The sequence below is a fragment of the Aythya marila genome (assembly GCF_965140915.1).
Source record: "Aythya marila genome assembly, chromosome: 2".
In the NCBI taxonomy this organism is placed as follows: domain Eukaryota; kingdom Metazoa; phylum Chordata; class Aves; order Anseriformes; family Anatidae; genus Aythya; species Aythya marila.
The window spans coordinates 117290790-117310295 of NC_139043.1; the positions used below are offsets into that span (position 1 = coordinate 117290790).

Here is a 19506-nt window from a genome sequence, read left to right on the forward strand (position 1 = left end):
GGGCTGCGTTCATATATCCCTGTTGGATGTACTTAGTATCAGATACTTTTTTACTATATACATTGATATAAACTGGAAGGTTTCGATCAAAACACTATTTCTGTAATGTACATACTAGGTCGCTAGAATTTTGGGAGTTTTATTCCTCATTAAATCACAACATTGTTAACTATGAAGGATGGGTGACAACAACTAGTAAACCTTTTGCGTCGTCAAAGGAGTGCAACAGGGCTCATTTTAATTTACAGTCTGGCAAGGGTCTTTTTCTGGATAAATTAGAAGGAAGAAAGCTTTGGGGAGAAATGAATAAATGTTGAAAGATCAGACTGTGGGAAAAACTCTCCAGAAAGGTGTTAGGGAACACAAGTGAACCCAGAGAAGGACATAGGGCACCTGTACCTTTATCCCTTTAAAAGTTTGTGTCATCAGTGATGTACAGAAGGAACAAGAAAATGGATGACATGGCCATTACTGAAGGTAAAGGAACACCTTGCAGTTCATCAACTCTTCAGCAAGATTTTGGCCACTTCAGACAACCTCTATCATCCTCTGAAGGCCAGATTTTTTTGATGATTTTTTTTTCATCAAAACTAGTTGTACATTATTATGCTTTAAGTACGGATTTAAACAACTACCTTTTTAAAAGTACTGAGTACCCAGAAGACTTGAAGATGGAGAAAAGTCAGACCCTTAAGCTGCCCTTTGTGTCAATAGTTGTTACTGTGCAAATTTGAGATACAGATACTGAATATGGAGCCACGGGTGGTTTTAGGCATCTAGCTCCCATAAACTGTATCAGTAATAATCAGATGTGTAAACAGCTGTAGAAACATTTAAATGACTTGTGGTTTTAAAAATCTTGGTCATATGTCCTGAAATTATTTGGGGCCAGAGACCAAAGGGATTTTTATGATGTTATTGCAAGTGTGAAGTAATTAGTAGCAGTTGGTGGGACAAAAGTGCTCGTACACCTGATCTAGGAAGCTGACGGGATAGTCAGGCAGAATTATACAAAGACGCATACATGGGGATGGGATCTGCCCTTCGATGTTATCTGCTGCCTATGTAAATGCCAAGAGTTCTATAACATCAGTAATAGGTTTTCCATTTGCTCTTCGATTTACTTATACTGCTTTCATTTGAAATAGAAAAGACTGACCAGCAGTTTCCCATATTTCAGTAGTGCCTAAGTGCTTTTTGTCAGCTGAGGAATCAAACAGAAAGCTCGTCCACAGAAAATCATTTGTCAGGTGCTCTGTAAAATCAGATTTTTGGAAAAAAAATGCAGTTTTTGATCATGTTTCTTTTGCATAAATTCACTTACTGCTTTTTGAGTTAGTGTTTATAACTTAAAAGCCAAATGTACAATCCTATATTGGCTAAGAGATATAACTAAATAGATGCAGCATTGTATTATACACTGGATAAATGTTTTTAGAGCTTTAAGTCAAAGATTTTTATGAACTATTTTTGTGTGAAATGGTTAAGCACAGTAGATTCAGCTAATTGGTTAAAATGAGAGCAGTTAGAGCAAATACAATTATATCCCCTTTAGAGCATGTTTAGTGTTCCTCTATTCTAAGGTTCTGAGAGAACTGAGACATAAATTTGTTTCAGCTGTTGTGTGTGCAGTACAAATTCTGTAATTATAGAAAAGAGGTTGGCATTACTCTGCTTAGTGTTAAGAAAAATTCATATTATGTTTGATTAAATAACAGGAAAAAAGCACTTCAGAAGTTATGCATTAGGATGAAGAATTTATTGTATATACAGTTAAGCAATTCTACTGTAGATGTACTTCCTGATTAAAGAAAATGAATACAGTAATCAAAATAGCATGGTAACTACAATACAGACTGAAACTTGACTAAAACAGAAATTAGCTATTGGACTTGAAAGAACACAGGACCTGGAACAACAGATCACAGGTTGCATCATTAACCAGGACAGTAAAAAACTGTACAGTACAAGCAACACGTTACAATAAGTTATGACCAATAAGGCAGTCTCTCTCATTTAGGACAAAAGGGATAAAGGGAAAGATATTAAAATCTCATAAATCCACCATATCTCTTTTCCATCTCTGGGACCTCTTTGGAATAAGTTTCCCCATCTTCTTCTGAAGGGAGAATGGAGTCGGCAAAGCGCTTAAGAAACCCACCGTACCGTTTCTGGTAATCCAGCCACCACTCTGGCCTGCCCACTCTTCTCATGAAGCCACCATATCTCTTTTGCAGCTCTTTGGCTTCATCTTCCAGTTCTGGGCTGCGCTTTATGCTTCTCATGAAACCTCCATATCTTTTGTTGATGTCTCCATCATTTTCACTTATTTCTCGGTAACGCCCCGCTTCAGGGTTATCCCCTGTTCCTAAAAGCTCTTTCAGCAGGTCAGAGGAATTAGCCAGGGCATCGTCATCTGAGTCTTTCTTCATGAACCCTCCATACCTCTTAGCCAGGATCTCTCCTCCATTGGCTTCATCCTCTGGTTCTACCCGATAGAGCTCATCCATTTTCTTCATGAATCCCCCGTATCTTTTCATGAAGCCTCCATACTTCTTTGCAAGCAAATGGTTCTCGTCCAGCTCTTTCTTGTCTCCTGGAGCAATGCTGCTGTCCTCAGAAAGGTCCAGCTTTGTCAGCTGCAGAAGCTCCTTGCAGGTCTCCCAGGCCTTGGCAGAAGGCAGCTTTCCTTCACATTCTAGTGTACATGCCTAAAAAATGGATGGGTTTGCTGAGAATGACTTGATAGCAACACACACCTCACTGTCACCTTGTCTTAGCTTTTCTTGTTAATAAAAGGCCATGAGAGAGCCTCTCTCTGAGTGGCTTGGAAGGACAGCTCTTCAGGAAAGGCTGCTCTGAAGGCTTTCATATCCTTCTCTGAAGGACATGGCATCTCCGCTCTAAGGCAGAGAGTACCAGGTCAGGCGGATCGTGGGTCTCACGTGGCAAGGCTGTCCCAATGATTCTGTTTCAAAGCAAGATGTATGTACAGTTCCTGCACCTCCCTTACCGTAGGGTGCATTTTTATGAACTTTTCTATTTACTAATGGACAGTTAAAATCCAATTGTAGTTCATTTAATAAGGAGTGTGCAGAAGTGTATGCAATCTTCATTATTAAAAGTAGCATTCAGAAATATTAGGAACAAAGCCACTTTGAACTAATAAAACAGCATCACTGCTGCAAAGAAGCCAGCTGGACTGTGTACTGTGCTGCTCAGTATCTTTAACAGACTGCGTAGCTCTAAAGGCTGTATTTCTGTCTATTATAATTCGTTTTAGTTTATGGAGCACATCTTTCAAATGTGTACCAATTCAAATGTAGAAATACAGACTTCCTTAGGCAGATCAGACTTCTGATTTTGCTAGTTTGACTTAAAAAGCAGTGACCATCAGAAAGAGGGAAAAAACCCCAAGCTGTGTTGCTTCTGATGGGGAAAAAAAATGTTCAGGGTAAGACAAAAAAGTTGTCAACATCTGTATGTATATCATGTAAGCTGTCAATATTAACATACATATTAGCTATTATCTCTTGTGTTGGGGAATTTACCCCTTGTGAAACCAAACTCTTCAGCTTCAAAAAGGTGTATCCGGTGGTTTTAGTTCTTGGCCACAGTGTTCATGAAAAAAAAAAGAGAAGAAATCACCAATATTTTTAGTAATAGAAACAGTTATTTTGCCTATGGATGATGACTTCTAAGGATCTCAGTATGCTTTAAAAGTGTGAAATGAAATCTCAGCACAGTTCTCTTTACCTCACCTTTAGCTCACTACCTCTGGCTTACCTGTCTGTTGAGCTGTTTTATTCTCAGAAATTTACATACAGTTTTCTATTTGATTACAAGAAAATTACATGGATTTATGTACTTTGCAACACAATAATTTACTTTAACAGGTGCTACATACTTATTGTTATATACTATAGTTATGCAATAAAGAGAATTTGATTTCAGCTTCAGCCTGACTTTGGAGTTGCTCCAAATCAAAGCAAAACCATGTCCTTCCCTTACTCTTCTCTTTCAGTTAGTTTAAATAGTCTATCACCAAATGAACATATGCCATCTTGTGTGTATGAATGACCAGGTTATATCTTACAGATACAATATGACAACACCAGTTCTGATATTACTAGATACTAGTGTCTGGAACATCTTTATTTTTTTTTTTTTCCCATGGTTAATATTAAAGCTAATGTTTGATCGAAAGCTTGAAGGATTGAGTATAAGTATACAGAACTTTAGGAATGTTGGCTGTCCACTCTAAGAATATTGCCCTTATAAATCTGCTGTGGTTAGCAGTGAGTCCTTGCTTTAGACTAAGCAGAAATACTTGGTGACTCCTCATTCTGCACAGAATAGGTTCAGTCCTTCCTTTTTTAAACTTCCAAATAACCGATGACACCTTAGGAGGAAAACTTTCCTGAACATCTAGCAGTGTTGGGAGTCTGATGCCTCAGCATCGCCTCTATTTGAGGTCAGGAACTGCAGCAACGGCTGGCTGAGGACTCGGCAGCCTAAATTCCTGCATTCCCCAGGGAGGGCTGAGGGACCCCAGCCCATCACTGATCCTAATACCTAAATTTCAAGTTGAGTTGGCTCTGTGAGAATGCTATTTAATCATTTCAGTATCATTAAAAGTACATTAAAAGTACAGATTCAATTTTAAGGAAAAAAAAATCCACTTTTTTTTTTTTTTTCTTTAAACATGATTTACCTCGGGAGATGCTGCAGTGTCAAAGAGACTTTCTTACAGGCATATTCCTCACTGCACAGCAGCAACGGGAGGGAGAGCAGCAGGAACTGTTCGATTTGGGCTTGAACCTCACTTTTCGCCAGATTTTGGGCAAGTTTCCAGGCACAGCCATCGCTTTCCATTTTGCTTTCAGGGGCCTGGGAGCTTGCTGTGCCAGGGGCCGCGCTCCCCTCGTCCACGGCAAGGGCCGAGCAAAGGTGAGGAGCATGGAGGGTCCCGGCGGAGATCCCCTCCGGCCACAATTCCCTTTCCCCTTCAATTTTCACTCGACTTTCTCCTCTCCCCCCCACCCCGAGGGTGTCCCCTCCACACAGCGCGGGGCTGGGGGCTCTCTGCGGTGCTCTCCCCCCGCTTCAAAACTCATCCTGATCCCAACTATGCCTTATTTCCCCCCTTCTCTCGCTCCGCTGTCCCCCAAAAAGGGGACTCTGGACGGGAAGGGGGTCGATCCCGGCCCCCCGGCGCCTTACCAGCGGGTGGATGTCTGCGCGGGGCCCCAGGCGGTAGGCGCAGGTCGCGCACTCGCGGCCGCAGTCGGCCCGCACCCGCGGGAGCAGGCAGGTGCTGAGCGCCAGCAGCGAGCAGCCGAGCCGCAGGAGCAACGCCATGGGGCTGCGGGAAGGGGAGAGAGAGGCAGAGAGAGAGGTCAGACGACAGCCGCCCCCCCCCCGCTCCCTCCATCCCCCAAAAACCCCGGTGACTGGAGGGGGAGCGGAGCCGCCCCTACGCTAAGCTCCCGTCCGGGGCAGCGCTCGTCCCGAAATGCTACACCCGAAATGCTCCGTCCATCTGAAGTGCTTCAACCCGAAATGCTCTGTCCCAAAATACTCCGCCCTGGAGCGCCCCATCCCAAAATGTTCTATCCCAAATGCTCCATCCCAAAACGCCCCGTCCCAAATGCTCCATCCCAAATGCTCCATCCCAAAACGCCCCGTCCCAAAACGCTCCGTCCCAAAATGCTTCATTCCAAAACGCCCTGTCCCAAAACACTCCGTCCCAAATGCTCCATCCCGAACCTCTCCATCCCGACATGCTCCATCCTAAAATGCTCCATCCCAAACCACTCCGTCCCAAATATTCCATCCGAAATGCTCCGTCCCAAACTGCTTTGTCCCAAATCTCCCCATCCCAAATGCTTCATCCCCAACCGCTCCGCCCCAAACCGCTCCATCCCAAAACACTCCATCCCAAAAGATTCCGTCCCAAAACGCTCCGTCCCAAATGCTCCATCCCAAACCTCCCCGTCCCACCCCGGCCACCCATCCCCAGCCTCATCTCCCGTCTCCGGAGCACAAAGCCACCGGTGCGGCGGGTCCCCCCCCGCCGTCTCACTCACGCACTGCCTCCCCTCGGGGCTCCGGGAGGGTTTTTTGCGCCTTGCTGCGGTGCCGGCGTCGGATCCGCAGCCCTTTTATAGCGGGGCTGGGCAGCCTGCGCCCCCGGAGAGAGACTCCGCGCTGGGGACGGGGAGGGGGGCACCGAGGACGGCCTCGGTGAGCGCCGGGGGGGCGCCGAGCGGCTGCGGGCGGCGGCACTTTATAATTAGGGAACGCGGGCAGAGCGCGGCCTCCCCCAATCGCCGCCGGGCTCCCGCTGACGCAGTCCCTACGACATCCCCCCCCCCGACCCCCCCGATGTCGCTGCACCCCCCCGTCGGTGGCTCCGAGGGGGCGGGTGGGGTGCCCGTGCCCATGCCCAGTCCCGTAAGGCGCCCACGGGGAGTTTTTTTTTTGGGGGGCTGAGGCATCTGCGTGAGTCACGCCGCAACCCCTGGGGGTTGGTGAGGTGGGGTCTGTGCAAGGGTCTTGGTGGTGAAATGTTGGGATTTCCTAAGCATGGACAGCTTTGCCCTATTTGCATGGTTTTAGCGACTGGGAAGGCACAAATAGGACACACCGGGTAGAGGCATAATCCTGAGTGATCCCAAGAGGTTCCCAGCCCCAGCACCTGGGGCATTGCTGCCCCGCTCATGTGGAAACTGGCCTCGGGCAGTGATGCTGATCCCTGACATCCCCCTGATCCCTGACATCCCCCCTGATTCCTGACATCCCCCCTGAGCAAGGGCTCTGCCCCAGCAGTACTGAGCTGTGGTTCATTTCCAGCCCCAAATTATTTGCAGCTGGTTTATACGTATTCGTTTTTCTTTCAGAGAGGGTTTTGTGCCTTTGTGGTGTTTTTCTGTGAGATCGTTTCCCTTCTCAGCCCTCTTTTTGCTCTAGTCACCAGGCTGTGCTCTGCAGCTTTCTGTCTTGAGGTAGACCCTTACCCAGTAAATGTTCTCCCCGGCATTTGTTGTGCTTTGAATTCATCATTTCTGAGTGTGAGCAATGGGAACTGTGCACAGCCTGGTGAATGGAATTTCAATAGGACGTTAATACATAGTCATCCCCACCGGAGGAGGAAGACACCTCAACTTGTGCCTCCCCAGATCTCATTTGTCTTTCCTAACTCTGCAGCACAGCAATGCCACACAGTCTTCATCCTTCAGGACTAACACAAGATCTAGTACCATTACCGCGTGGAAATTGTGCCTTCTGCCACCTGTTAGTCTTTACATCAGATATCTGACTCAGATTAAGGAGGCTCACACGGATGCATGGAGTGCCAGAAATACATCCCTTCACATCAAAGACATAGCTCTTGCATGTACCCAGGGTGTGTGAGAAGAGAATCAGGCCCTCAGTTTCCCCAGAGATATCAGCCAACTTTGAAAGCGAACTCCCAAGTGACGAGGTAGACTTTTTAAAAATCACCCCACTGGGTGTATTTGTATTTGCATCTGGAGTAACAAGCCAATTGCCAGGCCACTGAGTAAGCAGGCATGCTGTAAAGGTTGTTCCTAGCCAGCTTCCTGCTGGGAAGGTACATCTCGGCCTCCTGACTTTTGCCTGGGTAAGAGTGAAATGGTCATGGAGGCACTGACTAACACAGAGGTGACACAGTCCATGCCTCTTTTGCTGTAAGGATGTTTTTTACCAAGTTTTTATTTTTTTCCTCTTTTTTTTGGACATCATCACCTCAGGATCAATTACTGGCACTCACTCACTGACCCCCAGCTCTGCTGTCATTTATGGGCTTGCAATCTAACAGTCAGCATGGTGTGGTGGGACAGATAGCCCATGATTATTCCTCTTGCAGCATACATCCCACGTCCCCGGTCTGACTGGCTCCCATTTTCATAGCTGTGCATACAAGGATCCATGCTCAGCCTGCCCACTCAGCTACTCAGTCTGCCTTGTCCCTCATTACGCCATTTAATGCCACTGATTGTGTTTAATCTGGTCATTATGAAAACCCAGGCAATGCCAGAACCTCACTGTGTATGGAGGTGTGGATAATCCCTGCAGATAATGTGCAGACCTGAGCAGCAAAAGAGACAGGGTGAAGAAAGAGTAAAGAATACAAATGGACTGATAAAAGGCATGTACATTTTGTGTAGAAGAGGAGTAATGGAGAGGGTTGTATTGCTGTGGATAAGTGTTACAGCTTCTGGGTGGGGACCAGGGAAGAGGAAAAGAGGAAAAGATTTGGTGTGAGATGCACATGTGCATGGGGTAGAGGAGAGATAAGTGGACACAGCCAGCACTGGGCAGAAGAAATGCAGCCATGGCTGCTGGATGTGCTAAAGATATCCTTGTTTCGTCTGCTTCTCCAGGTCTTCTGCTCTTTGAATCTTCAGCTGGTTCCTCCCTATATCTGGTCCTCATCCTGAGTCCTGATGGATGTGGTTATGTGAGAGTCTTCTTTGCAGAGAGAGGATAAAAGCAGGAGAGAATCTGGACTATTTGGACAAAAGACTACAGGGCAAAAACTACATAAAAATTGGTCGCTGTAGGAGCAGGGGATAATATTTCCTCAGCAACAGCAGACTGAGAAACAAAGAAATAAAGAGGCATAAAAAGAAAGAACACTTTTCACAGCAGTGATGATGATGACTTGTTGCTCCCTACTAACCTGGTAATAACAGTGTCCTGGAGCTGATAAAAACTTTGGCATTTATAAAATCTAGAATTACCCCAGACTTCAGCAGCTTTTTATCTGCCATCCAGATATACCACACAAAAACTGTTTGTGTTACAGGAGTGCTCGAAGCACCTCGGGACCTGTCCTAAATCTTGTCCAGACACCCAGACTTTGGCTAGGAAAAGGTGAAAGGAAGATGAAATCGTAATTTTGCCAATAGAGAAGTAAAGCACATAACTTGAATCACTTTACAAAGTCATGCCAAAAGTGAGCATCGGAGTTAGAAACTGAAATTCTCTTGAATTTCACGTCAGTATCTTTACTGCGGGAGCAGATTTATTTTCCAAACTATACTCATCATGCTAATCGAGCTGCTTCAGAATCATTAAATGAAGATAGATTTACGGAAATATGAAATAAGTATGCTGTTAGCAGCCCTAGCAGCCCTTCTCATAACACAGAGCCTTTCTGATAGAATCAAAATGAGGATTGGGAAACATAAAACAGCATGTTATGTTGATTATTTTCTTCAGCTCAGTGCAAAAGGTCACAGCGTTTCTTAAGACCAGTTAGGTTCCATTTAACTCATTCAAATGGATTTAATTTTTGATGGGAACGTATATGTAGCTGATATCAGTGTCAAGAAAGGTTTTGGAGATCAACCCTTTTATACAAAACTTAGCAATAAAGTCATTTATTGTAGACCTATGGACATGAGATATGCATTGCCACTTTTAAAATATCTTTATTAAATTCAGTCTAAAGCAAGAGGAATTGTAATAGAGAGAGATAATCAATGTACAGTTTGTATGGTGTTATCCAAAGTATACCTTTATAGGACAGAGATGATCCAGTGCTTCCCATCTCTCTCTTAATATATATGTATATATATAGTTTGAGATATGAAAAAATATGGATGATATCATCATTGCAGGCAATTCTGCTCATAGCTATTGAAGAATAGCTCATAGCTATTTTGCTCATACTGTCTCGTATGAAGAACTGGGTTGCTGGTTTCATCTCAGATAAAGTTGGATCTTCTTAATCATGTTTTTACCTTTGAACAAATTGTGCCCTTTCTGGAAGGCAAAAACATGCAATAGACTAGTTGACATCAGGAGATGTTTCCATTGATGTAACACTGACAACTTCTGTTCCTTTCTCATGGCTGATGCCATTCAGTCTTCTAAGGGGGAAGGAGGTTTCACACTACTTTTTCTGAGTGAAATAAAGTGCATGACATGCATTCAGTGTCAGCACACAACAAATACAACTTTTGGTGAGTTTGTTTACCTGCAGTTGTATGAGACAAGATAGGAACAAAGCAGAGAAGTTTATACTCTTCTGCGGAGAAATAAGGAGCTTCACTTTAACGGGCTCCTCTCTTGCTCATGGGTACTTGAGGATGTGCACTCCTAAATATCTGAAATTTATCCTAAACTACAGTAAGTAGTGTGTGCTGTGGTAAATGGAACAAACTGTACAAAATCTATATTCGTTATAAAAGCATTATGTTGCTCACATCCACAGAGGCCACAGGAGGGGTAAGGAAACAGGGTGCTCAGTAGCAAAATACATTGTGATGGAATCCAGGCGCAGTGATTATTATTTAAAACAATAACTACTCCCCATGAGTGGAGTGATTTATCCTCATTTTTTTTTTAATTTAGAAAACTCATCCATGAATTACTAAGGAAGTATTAGATTCCATCTATGAAAAGGATTGCGGTGTCTAGTGCGTATGTAGAAGGATTAGCTGAAAATTGTAAATGAGAGATTTTGATCACTTCAGTCATATTAAGAAAAACAAACAAGCAGAGTCTAAATGATACATTTGGAGTGCAAGCTTGAACTGTTTTCCCATTATTCACATTCATACAGCAGAATTTTGGAGCTTTTTCCCCATTTCCAGTCTCACATTCTCACTGCTAGTATTTTATTGCCCAGTTGGGGTGTGCTGTACTCACACTTTAGTACAGCTTTCAAAACAAGTTGCTTTTTGTAGACGGGAGCTGTAACAAGAGCTGGACGCTTTGCCTGCAGACCGGGTAAGGGCTGGCTGGCTTCCTTGTGGCTGTCCTCCGGGGCACAGCTTGGTGCTGAGGGAGAGGCAGAGGTGACTTGAAATTCTTGTGTTTTGGGTGACTTTAAAACAATGTCAGTGGTTGTCGTGATTTCCAGCAGCCCACTGGGGAGGGATTTGGAGCAGGGCACTGAGCGCTCTCCTTTCTGCCCCTGCTGAGGCCTGTGTGCTGCCTCTCTTGCACCTCCTCAGGGGACATGACAGGAGCAGAGAGAGGTCAAGTGTGCTCTCCCTCTTCTGCTCTTGCCCCGAAAAGATTTCCCAGAAGTGATGCTGATAACAAAGAGAGTCATACCTAATTTTGTTATATCTCTGCTAGAAATTCCCTCATCCACACTGGGAATCTGTTTTATGTATAGCCTGCTGTGACTGTAGCTCTGAGCCTGTATGCAAGCAGCATGAAAGCGCACATACCTTGGCCTAATGGTGGGCCGAACTCCTCAGATACGAAAACAACTTTTGTCATTTACAGTTTGCTCTAGATTAGTTGCAGCCACTGTTGTAATCCCTGACGAACCAAAAATGCTAAACAGGTGATGTTCATGCAAAAAGGAGGGAGTGGGGAAGGTGCATAAAGCGTAGAGGTCTCACAATCACCGCATGAAATTTGCACCACTTTTCTTTTGATATAAACCATTTTCAGCTGCTTTACATGGACTGGATCTTCAGGTATGTCCTGAAAAATGTTCTCTATGGGAAGGAAAGATGAGATTTAATTAATCAAGTTACGTAGCTAGGACAAGGAAGAAGATGCTGACATAAGAAAACATCCTAAGATCATTTGAAAATGAACTAAGGAACAATATCTATCATCATCACATTCTTTCATTTTACATGTATTTGAACTGTTTTGCTGTTTGTACTTCTTTGCACTTTGTATTTCTATTAAAAAAAAAAAAAACACTAGAAATTGACCTCTGACCTTCCCCTTCTCAGTTTACCAGTCTATGTTCCTTTTCTTTGAAGCTGCTTGTTTTATGCTTGAAAGCAATTTCATTTAATTTCATTTCTTCTGCTGCATAATTGAACACTCCAGAAACTAACAAGCCACCTTAGCCAGCTGAGACTTTATTGCTTTTCCTGTAGAGAGCTATTGAAAATATTCCATGAAAGCTGAAGCTGTGAATCTTGCTAGGTTTAACCCAGGGATTGAATTTATGCAAAAACTGATCAGATCCTGGATGGTTTGGGAAGCAGAAGAGTTATCATGTTGAGTGAAAATGTGTAGAGAGTACAGAAAATGTGTAGAGAGTAAAGAAAAATGAGAGATGTGATAAGATGGTCTGATAATCTGGGCATGGCACAAAATCAGAGTGGTAACCACTGTTAGTGTGGAGGTAAGATGCAAAGTTTGTTTGCATCATGAAAGTGGTCAGAATGGCATTGACACAGAGCTAGCCATCAGTAATTCTGCCAAAACCTTTCTGTGTCACCTGACATGATATTCACCACTTCCTTCTAATGTAATGTAAATGCCATTGGTTACCATCTGATAATACCTTGCTTGGCAGCATTTTGCTAGACAAAGTAATTGATCCTTATAAGGAAATTTCATGGTCTTTGATCAAGTTTGAAGTATCAGGTATGGTATTTATACCTCTGGGACAGGGCTTCCATGGGAAATGTTTGTCACCTGATTTTAGACTTTTAACTTAGGTATTTGGACTACCTTTGGAGTGTCGCTTGTCTACGCTGATACCCTAGGATTTAATCAGCTGATACGTACAGATGCGTCTAAGATAAACAGACTGATGTGTGATAGGATTTCAGAAAAAGACATATAATATAAAATAATCCAAATCTTACAATACTAAAACTATGTGGTTTAAGCAGAAGTAAGTTGTACTTCCACTTATTTGACTACAGCATCACTTTGGGTATAGAGAATGAGTACTGAAAGCAGAGTTCACACCTGGTTGAAAGAGAGAAGAAAAATTGAGGCTAGGATAAGATAGAATAGGGAAAGTCACAGTTTAGAAGTTTTTATGAGATTAGACTAGTTTATGTTCTAAAATATTCCTCAAGTTGATTTCCTCTGTCTTCAGTTGTTGTCTGGTGCTTATTCCTCCTTTCCCTACAGGCAACAGTACGACTCAGCAGCTAAGGCAGAATCTCCACCTATTTCCAAGACTGTACTGCTAACTGCCTTGTTGCCTCACTCAGACTTTCAGGGTGATGTGGCTTCTTGATAGGACATTATGAGTAGAGTTAAATAATTCACTGAAATAATTCACTGAAATACTGTTTTCAAAAATGCTGCAGTGAAGTTTCTGTGCTATGAAGTTGACTAGAGTACTCTGCTATTTTCATAGGGCAATATGTAAAAAAACTTTTTTTTTTTTTTTTTTTTATGATCAAACTAGGCTGTCATTTCCAGAATATTTGGTATCAGTCTGGTATATGTTTTGTACTAAAATTAGATGTAATGTGTATGCTAATGGAGTGGTGCTAGAAGTTTGAATGGCTTTCTGTATTGGTATTTTTCTGCCAGTTCATTTAATGTTGGTTTAGTTGTGAAAAGTGGTAAGATTGTTATTTGAAATATTGCAAAAATAAATATTAATGAATATCTTTAAAATTCTAGTGAACCAAAGAATGTGGCAAAAATGATTGGCGTCTGTGTTGCCTCATCAACTGATCAAAACACCAGCACAAACCAGCAGAAGGAAGTGAGAAGCTTTCAAGGAGGTCAAGATGCTTCAGGGCAAGAGTGACTTATCTCCCGTCTGCTTGTTCAGATCTTGGCTTCAGCACTCTGGGAGAGAGCTGCATGCTGTTGCACGGCTTCTTCGAAGGGGGTTATACAAAGTAATTCCCATATGTGGGAGCTGACTGTCATTTTGAGCCTTAGCCATCATTTTTAGCCCTGTTTGTGCAGGACAGAAATATACAGGGACACCTGCCAGTGGTGGAGGTATCCCCAGGGGACCTATATCATGTTTCCGCATTGACAGAATATGCAAGCTGGTTGCCTTCTAAATATCTCTGAGATTTTATTTTTTTTTTCTCCATGACAATTCTGTGTTTTTGTTAAGACAATGGTGGACTCTCTCACTGTGCTTTGCACCTGAGATTCTGGTTCTTTTTCTGTTAAAAGTGTGCATGAACTCAAGAGCAGAAGTGCAGCTGGTATGTCCAACACAACCTGCACATGTGTAAACCTACTGAAAGGATCTGCAAAGTAAATTGATTGTAAATAAGTAAACTATAACTAAGCATCAGTTAACTATAACTGTAAATGTAAAGCTCAAAGTTAGAGCTCATGAGGAAAAATGTTAGACGATAGTACTTAGTACTTCATTAATTTAATTTCTGAGTTTTTCAAAATTAAGTGTTTGTGAAGGTGGATTTTTTTTTTTTTTTAGATACATCATTAGGTAGATATAGTTCTAGATATGTACAATACTGCTTTATTGTGTCTGCAGACTCATTTTCTTCTCGATGATTGTTGGCTTCCAGGTTCTCCATGTCCAAGAAAGATGTCCCTCTCTTTGCATGCTGTAGGCCATGACCAAATGAATATCTTCTTAGATTACCTCTTAAGAGGAATGGAGCTGTCACAACTGAAAACAGAGACAAAATGGTTGTTCCTTTTTCTTTTTTTTCTTTCTTTTTTTTTTTTTTTTTTTTTTTTTTCCTTCATATTCTGAACATGCAGTATGAGTCTGAGAAGTTATTCAAGATAAAGCTAATTCAAAACTAGTGGCTGGGAGACCCTTACTGGATTTATCATAATTTGTGAGCTCATAAGGAGAACAATGAAAAGAAAAGACATTGCAATGCAGTGTTAATTTATTTGACATATGTGGCTTATGTATTTCTGAGAATATTTTGCAGTACAATACAGTAATTGTATGATTGCATATCCATTCAGAAAAAGGAACTGTAACATGAGACATGGCAAATACTCTGCTATTTAATCTTTCCAGCAAAATGGATTGAGAATAATGGAAATAGATTTAAGTTTTAATTTTTTAAAGAATGAGTACATTTTAAATTTATCAGATGTGGATTAAATTAACTTCATTTATCATATATTACAATAAAAATACTAAATTAAATCTAAGTAGTATAGAGCAATAGGAAGTTCAAAGAAACTTTACCTCTTAATAATGTCTTAAGTTAGACGTGTAATTAAAATACTACTTAGGGTTTCTGCACAAGCTTACCATTATGAATGTGCAGCATCCCGTAATGTCCATCAATGCACCTACAGAAGTGAGCAATCCTTATATTTTTACAACGTGAGAACCTTCTTGAAAGCCTTTTTCTCTGAAATAAAAATGTAATAAAATTTAATCTGATATTTTCAAATACATTTTACAACCTAAAAAGATGAAAGTAATGCAATTCTGTAAAACTCTTCACTTATCTTTTGCAGCGATTTATGTCTAATCTCTGTGTAGCTATATGGTATTCAGTTCTAGGAGGATGATTTAAAACAGAATTTCAGTTTTAATCACGTACTTCTTGATCATGTGAAAATACTCTTCACTTTGTTTAAATTGTGATTAGCATCTACTGAACAGTTAGCTGAGTTATAAATTAGAACATAGAAAAGCTGTAGGGGAATAGAACCTGAAATGCAGTGATCTAAGGATGAAATAATTGCTACTTTTATGAATCACTGCTTCTTTAATATCAACTTAAAATAGAAAGCAATCACAGTATGTTACAGAAAAGAGACTCACGGCGTTAGTACCCATGCTAATGTTTACCCTATGAGTTACTCTTCCTTTTTGTTCCACCTTTTCTGAAAGGGAGGGAAGGGTTACATGTAATTTACTGTGCTGAGTAATCTGGGCTTCTTGAGTAGCTTGGAAGTACCAACATTTGCCTGTCTCTTCAGTAAAACAGCCCATGAAACAGGAGAGATTTTCAGTGCTCAATTTTTCCCTGCCTACAGCAGCCTTTTTGTTTTATTTTACATAATCTTACATAATTCCAACACCGAAAGTGTTGGATGGGACTATGAGAAAACTGCTGTAGTGGGAGTTGTCCCTGCTCATGGCATGGGGGTTGGAACAAGGTGATCTTTAAGGTCACTTCCAACCCAAACCATTCTGTGATTCTGTGATTCTATGAATCTCTATCTAAAACTTAAAATCCCATGTCTCAGTCCCATGAGGAATAATTCTGTGGCCGAGGAGTACAAAGTGTCACCCTTTGGAAATTTAGTGCCAATATCTTCCTGTTCCAAATTTATGTAGCTACAGTGATTCCATATTATGTATTCTAGATGAAGTTCAAAACTACTTTTCCTTGTCTGTGTGTCATGTACTCATGTTAATATTTTCCCAGTCTGCCAGTTTTTATGGCAGTGATCTTTTTAGTTACTACACATCATTTGATTTAATTCCATTACAGAGAATGATTTATAACTGCTTTATTATCAGGAGAAATAATCAAAAGAAGAAGAAGATAAATGCATGATTGTAAGCAGTGACATTAAACTGAACTAACATTTGATGTGGTTTTCAGGAAAGCCTTTTTATACAATGAAGTGTTTAAACTTTTCCCCCAAATTAAGCTGCATATAAGTAAGTGGTTCCTCTATTGCTTAATTAGTTTTATCTGGTTGATTTAATTATGCAGTCATGTATGGGAACAGTACATCAGTACAGTAATGGTGTTTAGGAAAATGTTGTTCCATCTCCTATTTCAAGGCTTTGATGCATGTATATTTAAGTTAAAATATGTCAAAAATTAGCCCATAAATATTGATATACCAAAGAAAGATAAGCCTTGCAGACCTTGTTAATTCTGTTGGTCAAACTTATCTTTAAAGAATCAACAGATTTTTATTTTTTTTAATTTCACACTTTTTTTTTTTTTTTTTTTTGGTCCATATTCTAGCACTTCCCATTCATCTTATCCCTACAAAGGCAATACCTTCTATGTGCTTTAGGAACAAATACATTCATCCATACAATTTCCTACAGATCCCATGTAAACTGAATTTCTTCCTTCTCTAGGAACCTTTATATATTTATCTTTATATATCAACCTTTATATATTTTCTGTGTATGTCATTCACTTCTTCTGTGTGATCCTACATGCTTTGAACTTTTCTGGTTTTGTTTTGTCTTTTTTTTTTTTTTCCATCTGCCTTTAAAAGACTCTGGGAGATGATCCTCACCTGAAGACCTACTTCAGATTGCTAACCCTTTCAAGTGTGACCTTTGAAGAAATTCAACAGGTCTTTGTTATGTCACGTTTGTAGCTGATTTTGTAAGGACTACCCATTGCTTAAAGCCAAGATTGTGCATGAGTAGTGTAAAGATCAGAACCTTATAATTCCCATTTCCTTATCCTTTTGAATGACATTTCCTATTTAACATTTACTTTGCAGTATCCCAGGCGGCATTGTAGAGTAGTAGAAAATTTCTTCTGTTGTCAAAATATATTTTATGCAATTATATTATTAGGTGTTGATTTATATAGATTTCAAAGACTTTTTTTCTCATCAACAAAATTGATATACTATAGATTCTAGTCTGTAATTACAATTCATCTAAATGGCAGTTGCATATTTATGATATAAACACATATGTAAACAAGTAATATAAAGCAATATAAAGCAATTATTTGTATTTAAAGAAGTATTTGAATATATTTTAAAGTCAGCTGTAGCCTTCTATTACTTGAATTTTATTCTGTCATGCAGTAGCTTTACTGGTTCTACCACAGATAACTCTTCATGCTTGATGTTGATAGGAAAAAAAAACTAACTCAATTTCTTGAAGTTTCCAAATCAATGCTGTAAACAAATTTTTAAAATGTAGGAAGCAACAGCTAATGATCAGAAAATGTTAACTGCCTGTCACAGGAATTGTTTGTAAAAATCGAGACAGATATGTCTAAGAAGCTATTGGTAACATCATGGATATGAAGTTTTATTTCCATTGATTTGACAATGATGTCTTTTACTATTCAAGGACAGGAGACAGAAAATATCAACATTTCATAAAACACATTTGTAATGGAAGAAATTTGCCTTTTCCATTTTAGCAGAAGCTGAAGAGAGGCAGTGGGATGCAAGACATAAGAAATAAAAAATAAAGGTATGTGATTATGGGTTTCAGTTAAAATAATCAGAGGTTTGTCTGAAATGTGTCTACATTTCTCAAGTCCAAGATCTACTTTGGAGCTGCAGTTTGCAGAGGCTTACTCAGACTAAGGTTATGTTAGCAGTAAGTTCTTATCCATCACTCTTTCCATCTTGACTTATTGCAAGACAGATTTGATACAGTAGGCTTACTTGCACAAAGGATAGCTTTCTTCCATTTGAGACTGCACATTACAGTTATAGGTATTCCTTAAACTTGAAAGCAGTTCTCTCTATAGTAAATATGTCCATTTGAAACCAACCTTTGGAAAGTAACCCAGATTTCAAATTCAGTCAATAACAAGCTGGGAAGCACATTACCTTGGTAAGCCTTGCCTAATAATAAAAATCTCATTTGTAAGAGACTACTGCTACTGTTTATTTCTCAGAGTTGAGTAGTGGATCTGCATCCCATTACTTCTGTCCCAACACATTAGATGTTGAATATATTCTACTCCTCTGGAGCTATAGTGATTTAAATAGAAGTTAAGGGTGGTTTGCCTCATATGACCAAAGTTGCAGGGAATAATGATGGATTCCTTTTCGATTTTTTTTTTTTTTGGTTGCACAGGAGATTTGCAAGGGGTAAAAACCTATGTTTATTCATCATGTGTAGGTCTTTAAACAAAATATATTCCTGGAATATAACCCTTCTTGTCGCATTTAAAACCCAGAAGAAAGCAGTTCTTCATCCTCATTGGCATGTGCAGTGCTGGAGTAAAAGGGCCACTGACAGAAGGTACAAGTTACGACTTGCTTGGGCTCCTAAGTGAAACAAGCCAATAATGAGCTAACAACAATGAACCTTTTGGCAAAGACAGAGTGCCGAGGTAACAGAGGATAATATAAAAAAATAAATAAATATGAGGAACTTCTGAAGAAAATGGCTGCCAAATAACGTTGATCTGCACACAACATCTTGCAGGTACAAAGGAAGTACAGAAACAGATGTAAACTATGGCATTTTTAATGGTCATTACTGTTCTTGCAAGAAGTTCCATGGCTCAGAAGCATCTCTTCCTTCTCTAATTCATGAACACTTTAGGTTTAAATCCCACCTATTCAATTTTTATAGTAGTTTTATGCCAAATGTGCCAGAAATTCCTATCTAATTGTGTGTTGTCTAATGTCACAGACATCACAATTGACATCACAATTACTTCCTCCTGCAGAAACGTGGTACATGGGTGAAATGGCATGGCTGTGTGTGAATTTAATGTGTTGCTGTCTGTGCTATACAACTCCCTGAATAAATAGCATATGTTCAGCTAATTTTTATTTTTATTTTTTTTTTTACAATCATTATCTTTATTCAATATACATAGAGATATTTAACATTAGTTTTATAATGAGAGAGGAATTAAAACAAGTACTAAGTTCATACATATTTATTTGAGCTCCATGTATCCAAGAATGAGTTCAGACTAGCTGGCTTTGAAAGAGACAGAGCATCTGCAGGTGATAAACAAAAAGGGCTAAAGCCATACTTAATAAGTCCTTGTCATTGCAAAATGCCATATAGAAACGTTAGTTTTTCCTTCAAGTTCAGCCCTCCTGCTGATGCTCTGAAAAGCAAAGACATCCTTTTTTTTTTTTTTT

At 40.4% G+C, this 19506-nt stretch overlaps 1 protein-coding gene across 1 annotated transcript; it reads right to left on the bottom strand.

Annotated features, from left to right (window-relative positions):
- Positions 1–2045: 2045 nt before the first annotated feature.
- PENK (proenkephalin) lies at positions 2046–6145 on the bottom strand (the record flags this gene model as incomplete). The annotated part of the gene is made up of 3 exons (XM_082754822.1): positions 6090–6145; positions 5224–5365; positions 2046–2711 (listed from the first exon to the last, which is right to left on the bottom strand). The coding sequence occupies exons 2-3, from the start codon at positions 5359–5361 to the stop codon at positions 2046–2048; spliced, it is 804 nt and encodes a 267-aa protein (XP_082610948.1). The 5' UTR covers positions 5362–5365; positions 6090–6145.
- Between the last annotated feature and the right edge of the window lie 13361 nt (positions 6146–19506).